At 40.6% G+C, this 23844-nt stretch overlaps 1 protein-coding gene across 1 annotated transcript in view; it reads right to left on the reverse strand.

Annotated features, from left to right (window-relative positions):
• Positions 1–23844, reverse strand: part of OPCML (opioid binding protein/cell adhesion molecule like) — a 490752-nt gene that overhangs the window by 199207 nt on the left and 267701 nt on the right. The window contains exon 2 of the mRNA XM_035009317.1: positions 10868–11100. Coding sequence (XP_034865208.1) covers positions 10868–11100 — 233 coding nt within the window. The remainder of the gene's footprint in view (positions 1–10867; positions 11101–23844) is intronic.

Below are 23844 nucleotides of genomic sequence, written 5' to 3' on the forward strand. Positions count from 1 at the left end.
TGATTTCCAACGCACTAAAAGAAAGTGGTTGCATCAGATCTTTCCCCAGGAACTCTAAATTCTGAAATTAAAAAAAAAAAAAAAAGTTTCACTAAGAACTCTATTAAATAGAAATGTTTTCAGTGCCTACAGTAGACAGCAATCCATCCAAAGCACAGGGAAACAAAGGTAAGAAATCCAAGGTTGTTGCTTTTTGTGGTATGGTCTCCAGTAGCCTCCAATTTAGGATATTTTGTTATTATTCTTATGGATTAGTAACATTTAATATAAATTTGTTCATTGGTCATGCCAATTCAGATTACAATCCTTAAACTGCATTCATATAAAAAATTATGAAGCTAACTCTGGCTCTTGCCTTCAAGGAAATTATAATCTAGAGGAGGGAAAGAGTGAAATCCACCAATAGTTGAACTATAAGAGAAAAAGTTTTCAGCTATCTTAAGAAGTGTAGGTAAAGGGACGCCTGGGTGGCTCAGTTGTTAAGCGTCTGCCTTCGGCTCAGGTCATGATCCCAGGGTCCTGGGATCAAGCCCCGCATTGGGCTCCCCGCTCAGCGGGGAGCCTGCTTCTCCCTCTCCCGCTCCTCCTGCTTGTGTTCCCTCTCTTGCTGTGTCTCTCTCTGTCAAATAAATAAATAAAATCTTAAAAAAAAACCACAAAAACTGCTACATTAAAAAAAAAAAAAAGAAGTGTAGGTAAAATGGTATTAGAACTCCAAAAAAAGACTTTGGCTTTGGATATTTAAAATCTAAAACTGTGCTCTTCAATATTATCACCATTAGCCTGTGCGGCTATTTTAAATTAAATTAATTATAATTAAATAATATTAAAAATTCAGTTCATCATCCATACTAGCCACATCTCAAGTTTTCAATAGCCAATTGTGACTAATGGCTACCACATTGCACAGTGCAGATACAGAACATTTCTATCATCACCGAAAGGGCTATTGGGCAGGTAAGAGCTCTATGGGACAATGCTGCTCAAAAGGGTCTGCAGAATATAGAAATCCAAAGAAAAACACATTCAAGAAAGATGGATAGTGTAAGAAATTAAAAAGAAGGCAGGGCACTGTGGGTGGGGGTTTTACAAGGACAAGTCTGGCTACCTTGTGTGTAAGATATGCAGACGGAATAATTGAAAGCCAGAGTGGAAAGTAGATTTGGCCATGAATTGCTTAGCACTTGGAAAAGAGATCTAAGAGGATTTGACTTCATCGTCAATATGGAGTCACTAAAGTTATGAGGAGAGGGAAATGACATGATCAGATGGGTGCATCTGGAGTATTTAGACAATGGCATTAAACTGGATTATAAGGAGGCAGAGACTGAGGTTTGGCTAGCCATTAGGATGTGACTTAAAAGTCACTGAGAAGTAAGATTCTGCATTTCGATGGTGGTGGTTGTGGGAACAGAAGGGAAGGTAATAACTTTATTGGACACACCTGCTTTGACAGAGAAGCAAAAGAGAAAGAAGGGTCAAAACTTAAGCAAAAGTTTTATACAAGGATGGTGTGGGCATGAATAGGAATGTGAACTAAGAGAGGAGGAACCAGTTTTTGAGTGAAGAAGCTAAGTACAGCATGGGACATACAAAGGCATCTACAGATGCCCAACCTGAAGAGTTCTGGAAAGGAGCAGAAACTGGAGGCGGGAATTATGGAAGCAATCAAGGACCAGAAATGTCAATTTAGCAGGATGATATAAACCTGATATTAACTTCAAGAAAGATGTTGTACTTACTAAGACAAACAAGGAGAAAAAGGTTTAAGGAGGAAAGATCCTAAGTGCAGAGATATTAGACTGAAATCCTTCAACCAGAAACAACCTGGCAAGGAGAGCACATGTACTGTAAATGATCTGCAGTGGCAGGCTGGCCTGCCAATAGAAAAGGGATGGAATCAAGAAGTTCCACATGGAGGTTCAATGTGGGCTCTGCCTACAGACTGAGCACAGCTGAAATCACAGCTGGTGATGCAAGGCAACTTCCTCAGCCTTTCTGAGACTTCATTTCCTTATTCAAAAAAGTAGGAAAATACATCCCCAACCTTCTGGGGCTAACTGGAAAACAGAATAGGACTGTGTCTGTAAAATGGGCTGCCATTCTAGGGACTCCGTGCATGAGAGCCATGATTTGTGATTATTAAAAAACAAATCCTTGACAGCTTTCCTTGTGATTATTTTACGTCACTTCTTTTTTTTTTTTTTTTAAGATTTTATTTATTTATTTGAGACAGAGAGAATGAGAGAGAGAGAGCACTTAGAGGGGGGAGGGTCAGAGGCAGAAGCAGGCTCCCTGCCGAGCAGGGAGCCCGATGTGGGACTCGATCCAGGGACTCCAGGATCATGACCTGAGCCGAAGGCAGTCGCTTAACCAACTGAGCCACCCAGGCGCCCTATTTTACGTCACTTCTATTACTCTTCGTTTTCTATACCTATAGAGGGGAATTATTAGTGAGTAAATAGTCGAAGCCTCTTTGATATCTTTATGAGAAGCCAAACTGAGATAAGTACAAAGGATAGTTATTTTTGCCAAGACAGTGTATCTAAGGGAAACCTTGTTAACCAGGGACTCAACTCCAGGTTTTGGACTACAAGTCAGACTCTCCAAATGTGTGTGCATGGGCTCCATATAGGAAAAGATCGCTATTCTGAATTCACAGATTATTCTGATGCTAAGCTTTGACTAATATTGCAGGTGTTGAAATTTGAAAACTTGTGTAGGATCCTGACTATACAAGGGTCATGACGAACTTTAATTAGGGGAATTTATGAACATTAATAATTTACCTTCTTCTAAAATGTGATTGTTTCCTCTGCTCACAACAGGAAAGATCTCCTTGTATTTACTTGAACTATGGACAGACTAGACTCTTAGGAAATGAGCTGAGATCACCATGCAAATTGAGTAGAATATAACACGCATTTCATTTTCTCCTCCATCTCCACATCAGTGATGATTTTGAGAACAGACTTTATGACTGTTCCATGTATTTAATTCTCTTGAAAATAAGGCAGGGGACAGCCCCAGGCCCTGCCACTTCTCTATCTGGCTTCTGTATGTCACCAAACTAGGTTCCAGGACTGGCACCATCTTAGATCATGTGGAAGTCTCTTGTCTTTGCCTCAAAACAAGCCCGTACACTTTTATTTATTTTTATTTATTTTTAAATATTTTATTTATTTATTTGAGAGAGAGAGAGAGAGTTGGGAGGTGGGAGTAGAGGGAGAGGGACAAGCACATTCTGCACTGAGCTCAGAGCCTGACGTGGGGCTTGATCTCAGGACCCTGAGATCATGACCTGAGCCAAAACCAAGAGTCAGACACTTAACTGACTAAGCCACCCAGGGATCCCTAAACCCACACACTTTTAAAGCCAGGGGTCTCAAATGAAAATGTTGCCCCCTTAGCAGACTGGGTCAAACCATCTCCAGCCCTGACAATGTGTTCATCCAACGTCAAATTTTGCTTGGTCTCATTCCCCTTGGAAAATCCAACTCTTCCTTATTCCTATAACTAAAACATTATAAGTGTTACAGGAGGAATTGAACACATATCCCCCCATTTCCTTCTAGAGGGAGGCTGAGCCTACATATATAATGGAGGGCAGGATGGAATTCCACAGGCCACAACAGAAATAGCCATGACACGTGTGCAAACTGGGTATGCATGTACGTGTGACTGTGTGTGTGACTGTGTGTGTGTGTGATGATCTTAACTTCTAAACAGAAGAGAACAAAGCCCCATATTTCTCCTTACAACAACAGGGGTAGAGACTTGATAAAAGGAGACATATTCTTTTTTACAAAATGTGTGCTGGATTGTGTTGTCACAAACTACACATGATGTCGTGAGAGGCGTGGCAAACTGGAGACTGGGTAGAGTGAGCCTCAATTCTATTCCAGCTACGTGGCTGTCACATTCAGGTAAGAGCTGAGTGACCCAATCTGAGGGAAGGGATAGGATCTTGGAATGGAGAGTGGGAGTGTGTGCCTCATTCCAACCCTGAGGCAGGAGGCCTGGTCAAGTGTGGAGGGAGCTGGAGTGGGGATACCTTTCTGGTGGAATATGACCCTTGAGAATCTTCCTTTATTGTGTGCTGGGGGCATTCTGAGGGCAACAACTTCATTCCTGATCCCCTCTAAGTCGTAGTGGCCTTCTCAATTTACCCAGCCCTTAATAAGAATGTTAGCATGTTTAACACTATTTGTGTGGGTTGTGGGGCTACCAATGTCAGAGTGGAACAGGGAAGGAGAGGATGTCTTTCTTTTCCACCCTCTGTAACCAAAAAGGGAGCCACTGCCGGTGTGGGTGAGCTGTGCTCAGAGTCACCACTAAAAATGGTGTTAGCAAGAGGACCTCAAATCTTAAGGGTTCTGAAGAAAATATGAATGAGAAAGACAGCAAGAGCAAACTCTCTGATTTCCCCATCAGTGGGTAAAGGACGAAAAGCTGGAGAGTACAGCGATGCCTGGCTATACGAAAATCCTCCAGAGAAATTACATTAATAAATCATAAAATGTAGTAACTAGAAAGGACTTCCTTACCATTTCTTCAACCCTTCCATTTCAAAACCAACAAAACGAAGCCCAGAGAAGGTCTTATACTTATTTTGTACTGTGGACCCTTTGGCTTGTGTGCTTTATTTGCACATATACACAGAATTTGCAATTTATAGAACCTTTTCCAGAATCTTAGTTTCAAACACAAATATATATATTTGAATAATATATAAGATTAAGGTATGCATATGTGTACCTAAATAAAATCAAGTACATTGCATTTTATTCGTCACCCCAGGATAAGAAGCCAGGAAGGGAACATCCTACAAATACAGGCCTGGATGTCAGGAGCTGAACTCAGGCTGCGGAATGAGTTTTTTCACACCCAGTCGTGTTCTTTTCCACATTTCTACCCTGTCTCTGTGAAGAACAAGTGTGATTATAATTTAAAATAGAGGCTGAATAAATTAAATTTATTTCAGGTTGACTGCCTGCTTCTCTTTAGGCCCAAAATTACACATGTTAATTTAAATGACTGTAATATTTGGGAGAAGAGGAGAAAATAGCTTGAAAAAAGAGGTTAGTTGCAAAGGAAGATCTGAAAATAGGTTGGCCCTTGGCACAACTGTGACCTGTGGGCAGGGCTCCCTCCCCTGCCCGCAGGAAAAACTCTGCCGGGGCCCGGCCCATCTGCTCTCTGGCCCCTCGGGCCTCAGCATTGCCAGCAACAGGCTCCTGGGTATCCACTCTTCTTAGCAGCACCTCAGAACTTGTTCTATTTTTCTCACAAATAGTAACATTTACCTGTCCTTTTGCTTAACTAGGAGTTAGCAGGCTGGTGTGTGAACATACCGGATCTAGAATCACGACACCTGGCCTGAAGAGGTGCTTTGCCACTTACTGGGGAGCAGGACTTGGACAAATGACCTCGACTTTGAATCTCAATTTCTTTTTTTGGAATGTGGTGACTTTTTTTTTTTTTTTTTTTTTTTGAGAGAGAGGGAGAACATGCGTCGGGGGTGGTGCAGAGGGAGAGGGAGAGAGAGAGAATCTCAAGTGGACAGATGTGGGGCTTGATCTCACGACCCTGAGATAATGACCTGGGGCCAAAATCAAGAGCTGGACGTTTAACTGACTGAGCCACCCAGTTGCCCCGGAATGTGGTGATTTTCTGTTCTGTCTCCCAGGGCTTTTGTGAAGAATAATCAGAAGAGATAATGCAAGTCAAGTGCTTTAACTGTATTTTGATAGCTGTTTTACAGGACAATTTGTGAAGGGAATTTAAAGCATTTAATAGTGCCATCATCTTTGGGCAAAGTTTTAATCTCTCTAAGCCTCAGGTTCCTTATTTTTAAAATGTGAATCTGATGTAGACTTTGTCGGTTTGGTCTGAGGATCAACTGAGCTAAGGTTTATGCTTCATGTGCCCAGTGCAGAAGTTGGCTGGTGATCAGCAGAATCTACCACTGGACTGGTTGGCAGATCAGACTTCTCCACCTTCTAAACTCAATGTTGGGTACCAAACAGTCTCACCTGAACGGACTCCAGGCTCAAAGACTCAAGTCTTTTGCAGACACAGAAATTGCATGAGCTTGCTGTAGAGTCTCAGATGTGAGAAATATACACATAATTCACCATTTCTAGCCATTTGCATACAATTGGGCTGAGCAAGAGGAGTCAATTCCATGAAAAGAAATACCTGGTAGTAAACAGATTTCTGAACTAGCCAAGAGAGCAGACAGAAAATGTCAATATCCAAGAAGCAAAGAGACAGCCTATCTTCTTGCCGATCTATCCTGGACAAGGACAGCAACCATGGTGACACAAGGATATCCATGGAGTTTCAGAGTGCTGAAGACTTCATGACAGTTAGAATCACAATTAGATACTGGATTCTTAGAGGGGCAGAGTTTTCAGTACTTACATAGGATAAAGAGGTAACATTTAAAACGTGTATCCCCGGAGGGATGAGCTACTAGTAAATTAATTATCTTCTTTGCCTCTCTCTGCCTCTCTACACCATTTATTGTAGCGTTGGCATCCCACTTCCACTGCTAATTTTCTTCTTGAGCTTTGTCCTCAATCTCTGCTGGTACAATGCAATATCAGTAGCAGGGAAAAAGGGGGCGAAGAAGAAAGGATAACTGAAAATTTCCCAGGGATCTATATTAGGGAACTAACCTCAGATACGGTTGGCATAGGAGGTGCTGGAGTATGCTGGAGAGATACTGATCTTGGAGTCCTATGGCCATGGTTCAAGCCCCAGCTCTATTACTTACTCACTGGAGACCCTGGCTGCTCTCTTAACCTCCATGAGCTGTAGTTATCTAATTTGCAAAATGAAGAGAAGAGTCACTGCACTGCAGCCTCCCAGGGCTTGTTGTAAGGGTCAAACGAGACAAAGATTGTGACCAGTGCTATAGAGAGCTAAATAAATGCATGTTATCCCTGGTGTGTCTCTTAAGCTTATCACACTGAAGACCCTCATCCCTCCAGCAAACTGTTCCCAATTACTGCCCACTCCAAGTCATCTGGACAGTGTCTGACTCATTCCCCACCCCTATCTGCTTGAAGGGGCTTTATGGTCACTGCCTTCATATGCCATTTCATTTGCTGTATCAATCTGCCCCTCCATTCATTTTACAAACATTTGCTGAATGCCTAGTATGCCTCACACAGTGTGCTATGTGCTGGGGATAGATATAAATAAACTGTGGTTCCTGCTGTTCTGTAGGAATAGTTAATCTCAGAAATCTTACCTACTCTCCTATTAGAAGAGTCATGATAAATCTCAAATATACCTCTTCTGATCCTGAGTTACACCTTAGCTCTATAGGACCTGTGTAATGTCTGTGCTTTCCTTATCCCTAAACCTAGCAAGACTAATGCTTTCCTATCCTAGCGGCACAGGATCCTAATTCCATTGGCCAGTGGATTACTAGCCAGGCTTTCAACGTTTCCCCAAACTCAAAAATGTAGGTGATATCCTTTTAATCCTTCCTCTTTCAAGGCGTTAAGATTAATCCTCCCAATTCCCTTGGATAGTATCTCCTGGAGGAACCTTCTCCCTCTTCACAGGTAGACCTACAGCCCACTCATGTCCCAGCTTTTGAGTGATGGCAGTAACCTATTCCCTGCTAATCTGGCTCCTCCACATCAGTCCATCCCATACAGGGTTGATTTTCCTACCTGACCAATCTGACTCCACAGCACCACTTCTCTCTTGCTCTGGATTTTCTTAAAACCTAGGTCCACAGTCTAGGTCACATTATCATACATACTCACATGGTGCTTTAAAATTATCCCCTCCATGGCCAAGATGTGCCTTGGGTATCAGTGATAATTTTTTAACAAACAGAGCTTCTTCTCTCACAGAAGACTTAGAAATTAATCCCATCAGATATGTGGCAAAGGCTACCTTATAAAACAGCAAAGGACAGGCTCCGAGGTTAGTGACAGAGCATGTCTGAGTTCCTCACATTGCAGAAGCAGGGAGCAACAAAACCAGGACCCTGTGGGGTTGCTCTCCCTTCTGCTAATGGCACTTGGTTGGCAGAGGTGATGAGATTCTAACATCCTCAAATGGATGGAAAATAAATAAACACCTTTCTCTCTCTCTCTCTAAACAGACAAGTTGCAGCTCGGAAATTTTTCAGTTTTTCTCATTGCAAAATCAATACCCATCAGCAGTTTGAAATTAAAGGCAAGATTAGGCCTCAGTTTTATACATGCCTTATTGTATTCCAAAAGCTTTCTACTCAGTCAGATTAAGTCTTCTTTAAGAGGATTAGGAAACTTTCATTATCTTTATCAAACCTGAACTAACACTAAGTCTGAAAAATTAATCTATAGACTGGACAAAAGCTGATAGGTGCTGGGAAGAAGGAGGACTCTTAGACTTCTTTCTAATTGAGCAGTAGGGTCTCTGCTTCTACCCACTAGAAATTCAACTGGTCTCCAAACAAAGAACAAGTTGCCCCATTGTTAACCAAGACAGAAGAGAATGTAGCTCCCTGTGGGCCTTCCTTTTACCTCTCAATAAATGGAAAGATCCATCTGCTAAGTGTTCCACGGGAAGGTTGTCTCCTTTTACCTCCGCCTTCCCTGCATTGGATTTCACAGGCCACCTCAGCCACCCAGAGCTACAACAGTCACTTGGTCTGAAATGTGGAGACTGTGAGGAACTGACCTCTGAAATTGAAGTCATTTCACTGCTCTGCTCTTGCCTGTTCTCAGACTCTTTCTGACCCAAACCTATGAGGCCCACAGGGAGACACCACTGGCTTCCATATCCAGCCCAAGGAATTGTTCCATGGGCCTTATGAAGTGCATTATCCCCGAAGCTCCGGATCACTAGCCCTTTATGGCCTATATTGACTTGGACATGCTTACACAATCTGTCTTATTTCCTAAAAAGTGATAGCCTTGTTCTGTTTGAGTCTGTTTCTGTAGAGTGCCTGACAGTTCTTTTTTATTTCAGTGCTGCATTTCCTGAATTTGAAGATAACTTTGCTGTCAAGGCCACGAAGGTGCCATGGAGGCGTCACTTCCAACACTGAGAATTTCAGCTCCTCTGGAGCCAAGCCCAGGTGGCAGGCGGGGTAGTGAGAATTCACACTCCCTTGTTTTCTGCACCCCTAGGAACTTTCAACAGACATTCCAGCTCATCTCAGATAACTGATCTCACCAAGCACCACTACCAGCCTCTGAGAAAAAGCATCAGACATGACAGTTGTCTTGATCTCCAGATGGCAGGCCATCTTGTAGCTCCAAAGCAGTGATTATTACCAAGCCATGCCCCTCGGTGGGACAGGTATGGAGAATGGAAACAGCTGAGTGTACAGATATCTGTCGAATGCAGGCTGATGTGGGCATCTGAAAGCCCTCGGGGAGGAGAGAAGGGCTGGAAGGCTGAACTCAGATTGGGCTTCAAGCAATATGGCAGCACCAGGGCCTGCTGCGGAACAGAGCTGCAGCGGACTGATCTCTGGTCCTGCACATGCTGTAACAAACGGCCCACAGAGCCGGAGACCTAGCAAAGAGCTGTGCTAGCCAAAAGAAAGCGATGGCCCCCCTGAATTCTACAAGTGACAGAAGTGTGAGAAGACACTAACCTCTACTTAAACTCTCCATGAAACCAACTGAAATGAGCAAAATTATATTCTTTAGTAAAGCGAAGGTGAGGACATCCACATTAGCTAAGCCAAGATGCCGCACACATTTCACAAACTGAAAAAAAATTGTTGAGCCTACTGCAGATGCGATCTGATAAAAGGCACTTATTAAGACTGAATCACACCCAGGGACTCCTTCTGAGAGCTCCGTGTGTGACTCCAACAGGTCAGTGTAGGAGATTCTGAGAAAGGTCCACCCAAACCTCTCTTTAGAGGAGGAAGCTATGGCACTGGGCGATGGGAAGTAGTCTCCCTAGCCTTCATTGCTACCATGAGTCAATACCTGACAGAAACTGCTTTACATAGTGATGGCGGGGGCAGGGGGGTGATGTTAATTGGGGGCAGCTTAAAATAAGTTCATTTGTATTGCTGCCTTGTTTTACAATGGCTCCCAAATTCTCATAGCTGCTATTTGAATGTGTTTTTTAATTCTTAATATTTAATAGTTGATAACTGGGAATCTGACATTTCTTCAGCCTTATTTTTTTCCTACATTGTGAAATTCTAATGAAAAACTATTGAATAATATGCTTGGGTATACTGACACAGATTTTTAAAGGGAGAATGAGGGAGGATGTTAGAGAAACCTCCTCTTTTAAAAAATTATATAGATATATTTCTGACATAGACCTGGAGATAGTGTTTTGACTAATGTCCTTCTTAATCTCAGCTCCATTGTAGGCTAAAGGGATGCACAGACCCAGGCTTCATACCAGGGAGGACTTGACCCAGGTCCCAGAACCCCTTCTGGAACATGCATACCCAACAACCATGCAAAAGCCCGTCACAAGGCACATAACTTCACATCGATGTTATTAACCTCTTATTATGAAATAATCCTATGAAAGGTAATTAAAAGGCACAGAGAATAGTAATATCTCTATTTTTTAGTATGTCTTGCCCAACTCCAAAGTGCTAAGTAACTTAACAGTTCAACCAGCACACGCCAAACAACTTATTTTAATAAGAACAGAAGGACCAGAGATAAAATTGAGAAACTGTGAAGATATTCAGTACTTAGTCAAGAACCCAGCAGATGGGAAGGAATCCAAAACATAACACTCAACCTTGGGGTTCCATAGAGGAAAACGTTTTTCATGTCTTCATACATGAGTAGAAACAAAGACTGAGATTATGCCTCCCTTCCATCATCGACAGGACCACTAACCCCCAGATCCAGCTGTGACTCACCTTGCACTATGAGGTGGACCCGGGAAGTTTTAGGGTGGTTGTCTGTCTGCACAGAGCAGGTGTATGGGCCCTCATCATATACATCCACATTCTGGATCATGATGCTGTACTGGGTTGGTGTGTTGACCAGGATGATCACACGAGGGTCTATGGACCATTTGTCATTCCCAGCATAGAGGATGGTGCTGCGGTTTAGCCAGGCCACACGGGTGACTCGGTCATCTATGGTACACCTGTAAGTGAGGGGTGTGGGGAGAGGAGAGGGAAGATGTGGGGGAAGGGGGGAGGAAAACGGGGAGGGAAACATTAAGGAACGGAGGTGGGGGAGAGAGGAAGAGAGTGTTGAGAGACTGCATTATAAATGTGGCTGCTGTATTTTGAGGACTAAATAAAACAACATAACACAATGCTAAAAGGAAACAATCAATTATTGATGAAACTTCCTAAATATAGGGTAACAGTGGCCTGAATCATCCTGAAGAACCAATGATATAAAATCATCTCTATTTTATTTAGGAGCATATTATGTGAATATCTTTGCTTTATATTTGCTTTCCATCTTTTTTTCCCCCACAGGCTTATATGAAAATTAGTTTATATTTCTTGAGCACATTTACCACCTTGTGGGAGAGGTGGCCCAGGGGCATAAGGGTGAGAAAAGTGGATCAGTATTTCAAATGGGTCACAGATAATCCACAAAGCAAATACCTAACCTGTTGTTAGTCAAAAAGTGAACATATTTACCTCCAGCCTTCCCTGGTATTGATAAACTCCTTGTACCCTTAAGCTACCCAAAGCCTGCAAACTACAATTTATAACACAGATTGATAAAATTAACCTTTGAAAGCCAACAATTTTTGAGGAAGCCATGGCTACCTCTGAAGATGTCAGCAGAAGGAAGAAGAAAGTGGTCAGGCAGCATTCCTTTCCCCTCTTACCGCCACCACCCCTTCATGAGAACAATATGGCTGATGTCACCTCAGTCATCATCATGGTAAAGAGCTAACCTCTACCCCCTCATACCTCACATCCACTCTTCCCTACAACTGGAAGCTATGAATGCAAGTAGAATTTGTTTTTTGGTGTGTATGACTTGCAGTCTCTCAAGTTTAATGCAGAAATAAATAGACCTGCTGGTCAGAAAGAAAATTTGCATATGTGCACCATGATCCTATAATCTGTGGAAAGAAAAAAGAGAGGAGAGGGGCACCTGGGTGGCTCAACAGGTTAAGCGTCTGACTCTTGGTTTCTGCTCAGATCATGATCTCAGGGTCATGAGACTGAGCCCTGAGTAGGGCTCTGTGTTGGGCATGGAGCCTGCTTACTCCCTCCCTCTCCCTCTGTCCCTCCCCACTGCTCATCCCTCTCTCTCTCTTAAAAAACAAACAAACAAAACAAAACAAAAAAAAACCCCAAGAAAATAGAGAGAAGAGAATCCATTATAAATGTGGATTGCAAAAAAGGAGGTAGTTAAAGGGCCCTAGGTGTGCCCACCTGCCACTCATTGCGTTAGTCTGAACCTGAGTTGCAGTATCTGGGCAAAGAGGAAGGTACAATTACACCTGCACTGCTCTCTGGAGAAGTCCTAGCAAAGAGGTATGAGGCCAACCTTCTGGGCACAAGGGACATGAATCCAGCACCTCCACCTGAGAAAACAGAAAAAAAGTTGCCATATCTCACCAAATCTGATCCCATTTTGACCGAAAGCAGAGATCCTTCTGACAAGGCTCAGAGGATGAGAACGCCAAGGACACTGGCAATGGAGGAGAGATCATGCACATTTGGACATGCTGATTTCCCTTAGCAATGTGGCCAGCCTGACACAGCCTGATGGTCATGGGAGCAGAATAATACTGGAGCACTAACATGATAGATTCTGTAGAAAAGCGAAAGTGCTCTGTCTAGCAAAGTACTTTCCCTGGTTGGTAGGACACATAGAAATAATACTAGCTTCCAATCACAGAAGTCTTATGCACAGGTCCACCTATCATTCAGCAGGTCCTGGCAACCTTGAGGTTGGGCTGATAATTAGATGCTTTCAAAGGACAGCAGGAAGAATTTTCTAAATTTTCTTTATTTGCTGCTTTTCAAACTACAAAAATGAAATAAGCATGCTTAAACATGTGAACAAATGATGTCCTTAATTTGGAAACATTCTGGCTACTTCTTCCACATCTCACTCCTTACATACATATATTCACATATATAAAGAGTGTGTTGGTTTATTTACCTGAAATAGAATCATGCTCTAATATTCCTAGAAATAGTTTTTTGGAACTTGACCACAGACATCTCTGAACACCAGTAGTTTTGGGGGGGCAACTGCATTTACCATTAGATTATGATAATTCAAGTATCACTGAGTGACTGCCACCTTCACAGGTGTGTCATGGTGATAAAAAAGAAAAAATGTAGTCATGCTGTTTCCTCCATATCCTGGGACCCTAGCTTCACTCTCTGTGTAGTTTTTTCCTTCTCTAGCAACTTTCTAGTTCCTTTATGAAGACCAAAAAGCCCTAATGAACCTTCCCCACTCTACATTTCCCAAAGCATTTATTAGGGGGAACAACAAAAAAAGATAAACTCATTCATTCACTCTCAGTTGCAAATGATTGATAAGGATTAGTGTGCAACCTTTTTCTATGACAGCTGTGTTTTCATAAACACCAAATCCCTGTTTGAATAACTCCTAACAATGAAGTTCTAATTGTGCAGTGCCAGGAACTGGCAAGCCTAGAAGTGGATGGCAGACTGGGACAGAGTAAAGTCACCTTCTAATCCCTAGAACCACACAAACCAGGTGACAAAGTACAAACACATATTCTTGCTTTTATTTTGGTCAATTATGTAACCTCTTGCACATTTTTAAGTTGCTGTAATTTTTAAAAATTAAATTAAAAGGATGCATTGTTGGTCTGTGGAGAATATTCAGATTTTAAAATTAAAGTGTCACAATATTCATAAATATATATATATATTCAATAAAATATAAATGCAATATTGATTTGATTATCTAGTTTCAAATTCATGAACAAGCTTTTCTTTATTAGTCATAAAATGTGCATTGTTCTTTTTTAAAACTTTAACTTGTGTTTCCAACATATGTCCTCTGCAAGATTTTATCTTGTTGTAGTATTTCATGCTTGGAAATCTTTTATTGATCAGTTATCATATTTATTTGCAAATATACAGAGAATGATTGAAATTGAGATTCCTTTTATGTTCTGTGATCATAAAGCTCGGAGTAATACTATGTTCTTTTAGAATGAGTTATCATTACAAGGACAATACTGATAAAACAACATAAATATATTGTCCATGTTTTTAAGTATAATTAAACAGATAAAGTTTTACAGGAAATATAGTACTTAATGGGGTAGATGAAACTTTTTAAAATTATACCTTGAATAAATATCATTACTGCTAGAATGAGATAGAGCTCAGGACCAATTCAATTCCTATTTTTGTTTGAGAAAAACCTAGCTCACATAAGCAAGGGAGAATCTTGTATAGCAGTGCCACTCAATTCTTTGAACCCCTTCCAAGATGTGTGCCAACAATCACATAGTAATACAGCTTCAAAAATTATTTTAATGATCTCACAGCTGACAATTCAATTAGTTCCTCCTTCAATTTCTTTCAAAGCAATGAATTGAAAAATACCTGACTTGCAAAGGGCTTTGTAACTCAGTATTAAATTCATGCAATTTCACAATATCTGGATAGTATGCTGCTAACATTTTACCAGGCCTTGTCAAATGACTATTAAAGATATGTTTCTCTTTTACTTAGAAGCACCTTGTTCAACCCAATACACCCAGAAAGGTGGATAAATTTGAATGCTGTTTATTTTAATATGCCAAATCACATTGTCCTCTGCCAGAAAATGCCTCTTTCTCTAATTCCAAGATAGAGAAGGCATCGCTTTGCCATGAATTTATTACTGATAAAATGATGTACCATTACCTTCATTATGTCTCTGCTTACTTTGGTGGGGCTTCCTTCAAAAGGGACCCTTTTTTTTTTTTTTTTTTACAATAGTTGGATGGTGTAAATGACAACAAAAGTAAAGGTAAATTCTTTCCTGGACAACTTATAAAGTGGGAACCGTCAGAAAGGAGAACCAGAATTACAATTCAATCTTAGGCACCTTCTCAGGCAGACTGATTTAGGAAATCTGAAATTCTGAATGTATTCTCTTAAAACTTTCATTGTGCTTGTATAAGACCTACACCTGCAGGTTGGAGTACATGGAACTCAGTTTGAAACCAGGGGATTTTGCAGGGACTGACTTTAAAACAGGTCAGTCAGAATCTATCCTCCAGAGGCAAAACATACTCTCAGTGCTCTGCCACACGGCCCTTGAAAAGCCTTGTGTACTCCTTGGGTAGACATACCCCAGACAGATGTCTATGGCCCAATTTACCTGCTCTCAAACCTGGGCCTCATTAGTGGGCATAGGGGGTAACTGGATAAATCTATCTCTCTGAATGGGAGAGAGCAGGTTCATTGAGTCTGTATAGTTCTAGAACCTAAAGAATGATAAAGACACTTGTGAGAATAATGATACTGGTTGAGGGAAAAGAAGGAAACATAACAAAGAATAGTAGGAAGAAGAATTCAGAGAAGAACTTTTAAAAAGTGCTTAAGTGTTCTTCCAAACCTGGCTCCTTCCCTGCTGTTTATGGCTGTGTTGGACTCTTATTAACCAGAAGCACACAAAGGAGAAATTTTTATGTTAAATAAGGGCATCCAGGAAGAAAGTCAAGAAACACTAGTGACAACTTTCTAATTTCTTGAAAACACTTTTAGGTCTCTAAAATTCTTACTTTTAAGCAAATTCTACCTAGTGGTCCTTGATAAGATAGAACTCATTACAACTCTACAGTAATGTCTAAAATTACATAGTACTTATAGTTACTTAGGACAGTTTAAGAACTTTCCATATATTAAATCACCTGATGCTCATAACTACCCTTCGAGACACACTCTATTATTATCACACTTTACAGATCAGGAAACTGAGATGCAGAGAGGCTCAGGACTCCGAACAGCTGGTACAACCAGAGCAGGGAATTTAGACCTGGGCAACCTGGTGCAGAATTCCCACACTTAAGGATTATGGTCTTCTGCTTGAAAAGAAGGTGGTTGTGGCTCAAGAATCCAAGTAATAAGACCAGGAGGAGTTGGTTGGCATTATCCAATCAGTTTCCCACAAATTTATGGTAGTTTGTATTTAATTTTCTCATAAAAGACAAAATAGCTTAGGAGAACAGGAAAGATATTTGGAAATGACTTCTGTACATCTTTAAACCACCTCTAGCTATTTGTGAAGAGTGGAAATACTCAGAAAGGGCAAAGAAATGCCCAAAAACTATTGGAGGAAAGGAATCTTGCAGGCAAAGTTGTCATTTCTGACTCCACTAAATACGGGACATGGGGTTAAGATGCAAGGTCATTTTATTTTGTTTTCGAGGAGGAGGTAGAGATAAAGGAAATCCATGTTTTCAAGCAGTGGTTCTCAAACTGCTTTCTGCATCGGATTCACTCAGAGAGCTCTTTGAAACACAGATTGCCAACCCCAGTTCCCAAGTGCTTCTGATTCAGTGGGTTGGAAGTGGGCTGAGAATTTGCATTTTTAAGTTCCCAGGTGAAGTCAATGCTGCTGATCTAGGGACTCCTCTTTCAGAACCACTGCCTTCAAGAAACCAGACAAAAGACAAGTTGGAATTTAATCAAAATAATAAAATCTTCCTAAAAGGTGAAATCAGCCAGGTTTAAGGTTTTTGTTTGTGTTCTTTATGTTTGCTTTTATTTTGCCTCTGAAAATACAAAATAAAATACTACCATGATTCACATAACAGATATTTAATCAATATCTAATGTACACTAGACAATGTTCCAGGGGCTGAGAATGTTGGCTGACAAACAGACAAAGGTTATGGGCCTTGAAGCTATGTCTAGTGAGACAAAGAAAGCATATAAGTAAATAAGCATCTTAGTTTCAGAGAATGGCAAGTGGTGAAAGCAAAGCAGGTTAAAGAATGGTGAGTGCCATGGGGCCTGGGAACATATTTGAGACAGAAGGGCCAGAAAATGCTCTCTGGGGCCTGCACACTAGATACTGAAGTTTTTACAATCTTAAATCTGAATGCAATACAATGCATTCATGTCTAACTTAAAAACAAAAGTCACACCTCAATTATATCCCAGATAGCTGCAGGAACATTTAGATAATATGGGTAACTAGAGAACAAGTAATTAATTAACTGATTAACTAATTAATGAGAACAAGTATTTTATTTTATTTATTCATTTATTTAAGAGAGAGACAGAGTACATGGGCACAGGAGCACAGTGGGGAGGGGCAGAGAGGGTGCTATGCTCCATGCTCTTCTTGAGCCTGACACAGGGCTCAATCTCATGACCCTGAGATCACAACATGAGCTGAAACCAAGAGATGGAGGCCCACCTGACTGTGCCACTCAGGTGCCCCAAGAACAAGTATTTTAAACCAGCCTCACAAATAGTGTCTCTCCTGCATGGGTAACTCTGTAGATGTTAGTGTTCAAAGAATTGAAAACTGACATTTTGAGAAACTGAAATTAACCAGAAGATGCCTTTATATTCCTACCCTTGTTATTGGGATAATACCTAAAATACATTGCATGCCTCTCTACCTTAATGAGTGGACAGTAGTGAATAGAGTTTAACCTCTAATACAAACTAATCATTCTAAATCCCCACTCTTTTTGTAATGCAATGTTAATTTAGAAGATCCTGGAGTACATTATATGTTAAAAAAAAGAAAAAGAAAAAGATAGTCGGAAGGGAAAAATGAAGGGGGCGGAAATCGGAGGGGAAGACGAACCATGAGAGACTATGGACTCTGAGAAACAAAGTGAGGGTTCTAGAGGGGAGGGGGGTGGGGATATGGGTTCGCCTGGTGATGCGTATTAAAGAGGGCACATACTGAATGGAGCACTGAGTGTTATACGCAAACAATGAATCATGGAACACTACATCAAAAACTAATGATGTAATGTATGGTGATTAACATAACATAATAAAATAAAATTTAAAAAATAAAAAGTAAATAAATAAATAAATAAAAGAAGATCCTGGACTTCTTCATTGATTGCATAACACTGGATTTAATTATTTACACAATCGGGCTATACATAACACATGGATCAGAACCATGTCAGTGGTCCTCATTTTATCACCAGCATCTCCCAGAGTCCATCTGGCATCTAGTAGGTGATCAGTACATATTTATAATGATCAGAAGTGAGGCAATCTTTTTCAAACTGATATCAAAAGAACCCACAAAGATTATAGATAATGATATGGTATTATATATTTGAATGTTGCTGTGAGAGTAGATTGTAAATGTTTTCATGACAAATAAGACATGTTAATTATGTGATGGGATGGAGGAGTTAGCTTTTGCTAGGTGGTAATCATTTGCAACAAATAAGTGCATCAAACCAACATGCTGTGCACCTCAAACTTAAAAAATATCATATGCCTGTTATATCTCAATAAAGCTTGGGGGGGAAAAAAGAACCTACAGAAGAAGGTAAAGTAGATGTCCTTGGAGATATTTGTATGTGTGCATGTCTCTGAACGTCATGTACACACACAGCATCCATAGGTTCTTTACTTATATATATATATATAAATTTTTTTAAGATTTTTATTTATTTGACAGAGAGAGACAGTGAGAGAGGGAACACAAGCAGGGAGAGTGGGAGAGGAAGAAGCAGGCTTCCCGCTGAGCAGGGAGCCCCATGCTGGGCTCGATCCCAGGACCCTGGGATCATGACCTGAGCCGAAGGCAGACGCTTAACAACTGAGCCATCCAGACACCCCATCCTTTACTTATATTTTCTAATTTAGTGTTTTCATTTGTAAAATATTCTGAAAAAATAATATATGCCTATTCTGGATGGGGTGACCGCAATTAGATTTAAATGTTCAGATTTGTGTTTATTATTACAATGGTATCAATGAGTACTTCTTCTGTTGTCTCAGGCTAATGAGAAAATACAGAGGTGGACTTTGGGTTCAGCAGTACATTTCTGCCAAGGAAAGCCGAAGGATGCCAGAGTCTACTATAGTAACAAAGGTTCTCAAAAGTTGGAATGAAATGATGCGCAGGGAGAACTCATATGACACATACTGAAGTCGAAAGTGATGCTCTGGCAGCAGGCAGTACCATATTCACATTGCAACTTGGAAATTAATTTTAATAAAACATCATCTGCTCTGTTAAATTAATGTTGTTAATTTTAGTGGTTATACACGTGTATGATTTATAATTTTGGATTTCAGAGTCATGTAAAGTGTTTAAAGGTTAAGGGTTTTATACCCAATTTTACGATTTTATATATAATTTTTTTACATAATGTTACTACTGGGAATCCCTGAAACCTTGTCTCTGTCCACCCCTGCCCCTGTCTTTAAAATGGTCTTCCAGAGAGTACTCAATTTAAGAAATGCTGATAAAGGTGATAGAGTTGAATGTTAAAGCTCCAATACGCATTTTCCTTGAATTTCCTTTTAAAATTTTTGGTTTTGCTTTTGAATATATTTGCCCTTTTACATAAATTTAGTTAATTGAATTTCGGTTAAGAACCTTACATGTATCAAAACATATTAATAAGACCAGTTTGAAAAATGGAAGGAAGAAGATCTTGCTTTAGAGAATTCAAAGACCAATAATAAATGAATTTTTTAAAGGAGAGGAGAGGAGGCAAACCAAAATGAAATATTTGCAGCTCAGTTCCCAAGGTATTCTAAATTGCACAAAGCTGTTCTCCTGGGAAGCTTTAACTACTTGGTTATTTCCTGAGTTACAAATACAGCCACTCTAGAGCATCAACAAGGACCCTAAATTATGTAAGGGAAAACTTTATGATTCAGATAGTTGAAAATTCAACGAGAGTAATAACTCTGCTAGAGCTAATATTTGCTGATAAGGTATTGGTGGAGAATATATATGAGAGTTTCTGCAGAAGAGTTGGGGGGTGGATTAGAGCTCCTTAGAGAGGGTCTGGTATGGAAATATTTCAGTCTAGCATGAGATTGACTTCGAAGGCTGACAAATACATGACATCTGCAGATTGTCCCTAACTGGAAGATGGTGCCACACTAACAGCAGCTGGAGCTGGGGAGTTACATTAATACACAGAAAGGGTGCATGTGTTGTTTGTGTGCATGAGTGTATGTGTGTAAGTGGGGGAGGGGTGTCATCCAGAGTAAAGGAAAAAAAATATATAAATGCAGGATGGACCCTTGAGAAAATAAAGCACTTCAAACCAAACTAAGGGAAGTGTGGGGTATCCTGAAAATGGTGTCACCTGAAGCAGAAAATCAGCTGCAGGATGATGATGTGTTGTGGTTTCAGCCATGACCGATGATATATGAGTCCATCAGAATGATGCTCATTGTGTCCCCAAGCAAGCAAGGGGAACTTCTCTTCCCCACAAGCACAGCGAGGGATCTACCTGAATGCAGAGAGCAGCTTCACACACCTCACCACCCAAGTGAGGCAGCCAGGAAGAAGGCAGTTCAAAACAGAGCATCTGATAGGATGAAGGAAAATGAAGGGAGTGATTTATGTGGAAAGATGGCTCTGCAGGGAGGTGAAATTGCTTACACCCACAAAAAGGGGTTAAATAGCTTTGCTGTGGGAAGAGAGAGGAGGAAAATGCCTATCATGGTAACAGAAGGCAAAGCATAGGGTAGCTAAATGTAATTATGAAAAGAAAGGGTCTGCAGAAAAGCAAGAGAAAGCTCTCTGAACAAAACAATGAATGATTGAGCTGGCTTCTTCCCGGACTTCAAGTTATTCTGTAAATTCACAGTGTGTGTATTGAGAAGATAAGTATATCAGTTTCCCAAGGAGACAGAGGTAAGGTCAAAATAAAGATGGCAGCCAAAACCATCAAGAGACCAGTGCCTGCCTTCAAGATTCTTATGATCTTAGGTGAATGATAGAATACAAGAGCATTAAAGAGATACTCTTCTTCACATTCACAGACATAATAAAAAGTGTAAATTCACCCATTCATAAATATTTATTAAGTACCTAATAAGTGGCAGACACTCTACTAGGCCCTGTCTCTGCCCTCATGGTATTTTCAGATGGTGGGAGAAATATGCAATCAATAAACCACCAGAACACTTGTATACTTATTACAAACTGAATTGGGTTGGTTGCTGGGACAGTCATGTACAGGGGATGTAATGGGAAACCCTGCTCAGATATACAGTCTAGAGATGGGCCTTTCTGAACAAGTAACAATTAACCTAAGGTTGCAAACTGAGACAGAACAACCAGGCACATGTGATGGCTACAGAGAACATTTTAGGTGGAGGACAGGGCAGATGCGCAGGCTCTGAGGAAAAGGTTGATACAGGTAAGGAACAGAATGGATGCTACTGTGGCCCAAGCAAGGCAGATGGGAAAATGGATAGATTCCATGAGACCAGGAGTACACATATCTACTGTAAAAAGTCTGTATTTTACTCTAGCTGTTGCGGGGAATCCTTGGATATGTTTGCGTGGAGGTATGCCATGATCTAAGTGATGCCCTTTATGAGAAAATGCTGGACTTCCATGGGAGAATGAACTGTAGCAGGACAAGAAGCAGAAGAACTACTGTATCCCTGTAGACATGAGAGAAGAGTCTTATGACAAAGGGGTCCACAACCTAAGGAAGGGGTGAGGGAGCCAGAAATGAAGAAAGGGAGTAAGGCATGAATGGACAGTGAAGTGTTGTTGACAATATTTGCAGCCAACACTTTCAAGAATGTTGGCAGCTAAAGTAGAAAGAGAAATGGAGCCATCAAGGACATGAGAGTCTCCCGAGGGTTTTTCTTTAGTTTTTGTTAGTTTGTTTCTTTTAAGACTAAAACACTTGGGCACTTATTCATTCATTTTATAAATATTTACTGAACACCTATTGGGTGTTAGGACTTTTCAAAATTTTATATGCCCACAAATTACCTGTGCATCTCATTAATTTACTAGGTCTGGGTTGGGAAGAGCATTCTGCATTTCCAACAAGTTCTATAATTATACTGGTATGCTAGGGACCACACTTTGCACAGCCCAATTTTAGGTACTAACGATGCAACTGTGAATAAGACAAGGACCTCTTACATTCCAATATATAAGTATATACTGATGAGGCTGATCATATTGAATGGGGATAACTGATGATGCTGGAGAAAGGGGATAGCTCACAGAGGAAAATAACTATAAAGGTGAAAAACTACGGATCTAGAACCCATGAAAAAAAGGGTGTTTCATCTGTTGACTCCTAAGAGGAGAAAAAATAGTGGAAACACAGGTATGTTTGTGGATTTGGTCATGAGAAAACAAGGAGGTTACTGAGTGATGGTTTCTATTTTCTCAGAAGGAGAGGGCAAAAATTATCAGCTGAAAGTAAATGGGAGAGTAGGAGATAGGGGAAGGAGGATGCAAGACAAGGTGAAATAGCTATTGCAGAAAATGAGAGCAAAATTACTGGGGTATTCTACTAGTTACACAGGCTGTGCTGAGCTCCATTTGTAGTTGATGGCCAAGGATTTATCACCACAATACTCTGCCAGCTTTGAAGAGATTCTCCAGCATTGTTCTGCTATAGGCATAGAGAATATGGATGGCTGGGTTCATCCAGTGTTGGAGCATGCCAGATGAGTGAGAGAGAAGCAGCTGAGGATTAAAGGAACTGAAAAATAATTGAGTAAAAAAAGAAGAAGATAAGAGAGGCTAATGGATAGAAAGAACTGGGTGGGTTCAATGCACTGGAAGACTTAATAAGGTCTTCGAGTAAATGAGGTGGAATGAAAGAGAGTGTACATGAGAGAACATAGGAATATTTGGTGACCTTGTAATCGTGACCCTTGTCAATGAGGTATTAAACAAACTGTGAGGCCAGGTGGATCATCTAGGTGGATCTTAACAATATTGAGAAGGATGGTAGGCGTCAAGAGCTCTCTTACGTGCTTCAGTGACATATGTAACCCAAGCATTGTAGACACAGTATATTATGATGATAAGGAGAGGGCCCTGGCATGAGACAGATAAGGGCTCTGCTACTTACTAGCAGATGACCCTAGAACAAGCCTTTTGTTTAACCATTCAGAACCTTATTTCCCCACCTGTGAAGTAGGATGAACCTATTTACTTCACAGCATTATTCAATATTACTATGAGCCCGGATGAAGTAATGCCCATGCAAGAGTCAGAATTGTACCTGGCAAATAATCGGCATTCCTTAAACAGAGCCTGCTCTATTACTACTGTCAAGGAGCTCTGTTTCTTCATTTGGAAAACTATAATTCAACTTTTATTATCTGGGAGTGTGTGCTGATTTAACTAAGTGATACTGAATCCATCTGTTTACCATTTTCTAAGGCATTCGGAAGCCTTCTCTTTCTGTATTTTCAAATCTACAAAGAATGGTGTTTGCTTTAGGGTTGTTTGAACCCAGTTTCAAGACAGGTTATTCTGCTGGCTAATGGATCAGAAATTACATGAGATTTATATTTTTGCACTACCTAGCAAATCAATCCATTGCTTTTCCAGTTTACCTCTAGATTCTTTCACTTCTAATATGATTTTCCTTTTTTTCTGAAAATTTCTCATTCCAGAAGTATTCTGTACTTGACCGATGTAGAGCTCTACGATAGGATTTCATTTCCCTCTAAGGTTTATTTTCCCAGCTAAAGCCACTAAGACAACTTTAACTTTGTATTTTTATCAGGACTTGTTCACAGTGTGTTGACACAGTGGTTGATGGGCTAGTTTCTAGATTGATGACCAGTGGTTGGTAAAACGCTGTATTTCTAAAAATACATAATTGAGAGATCAATCAATACAACTGGACACACCTGCAAGAGAATTCAGTTGGCTCACAGGCCCCCAGTAGCTCATGAGGTGGTAGTGTCCTTTTCTCAGG

The sequence above is a fragment of the Mirounga leonina genome, unplaced genomic scaffold (genome assembly GCF_011800145.1).
Source record: "Mirounga leonina isolate KUSES-001 unplaced genomic scaffold, KU_Mleo_1.0 Mir_153, whole genome shotgun sequence".
Classification (NCBI taxonomy): Eukaryota; Metazoa; Chordata; class Mammalia; order Carnivora; family Phocidae; genus Mirounga; species Mirounga leonina.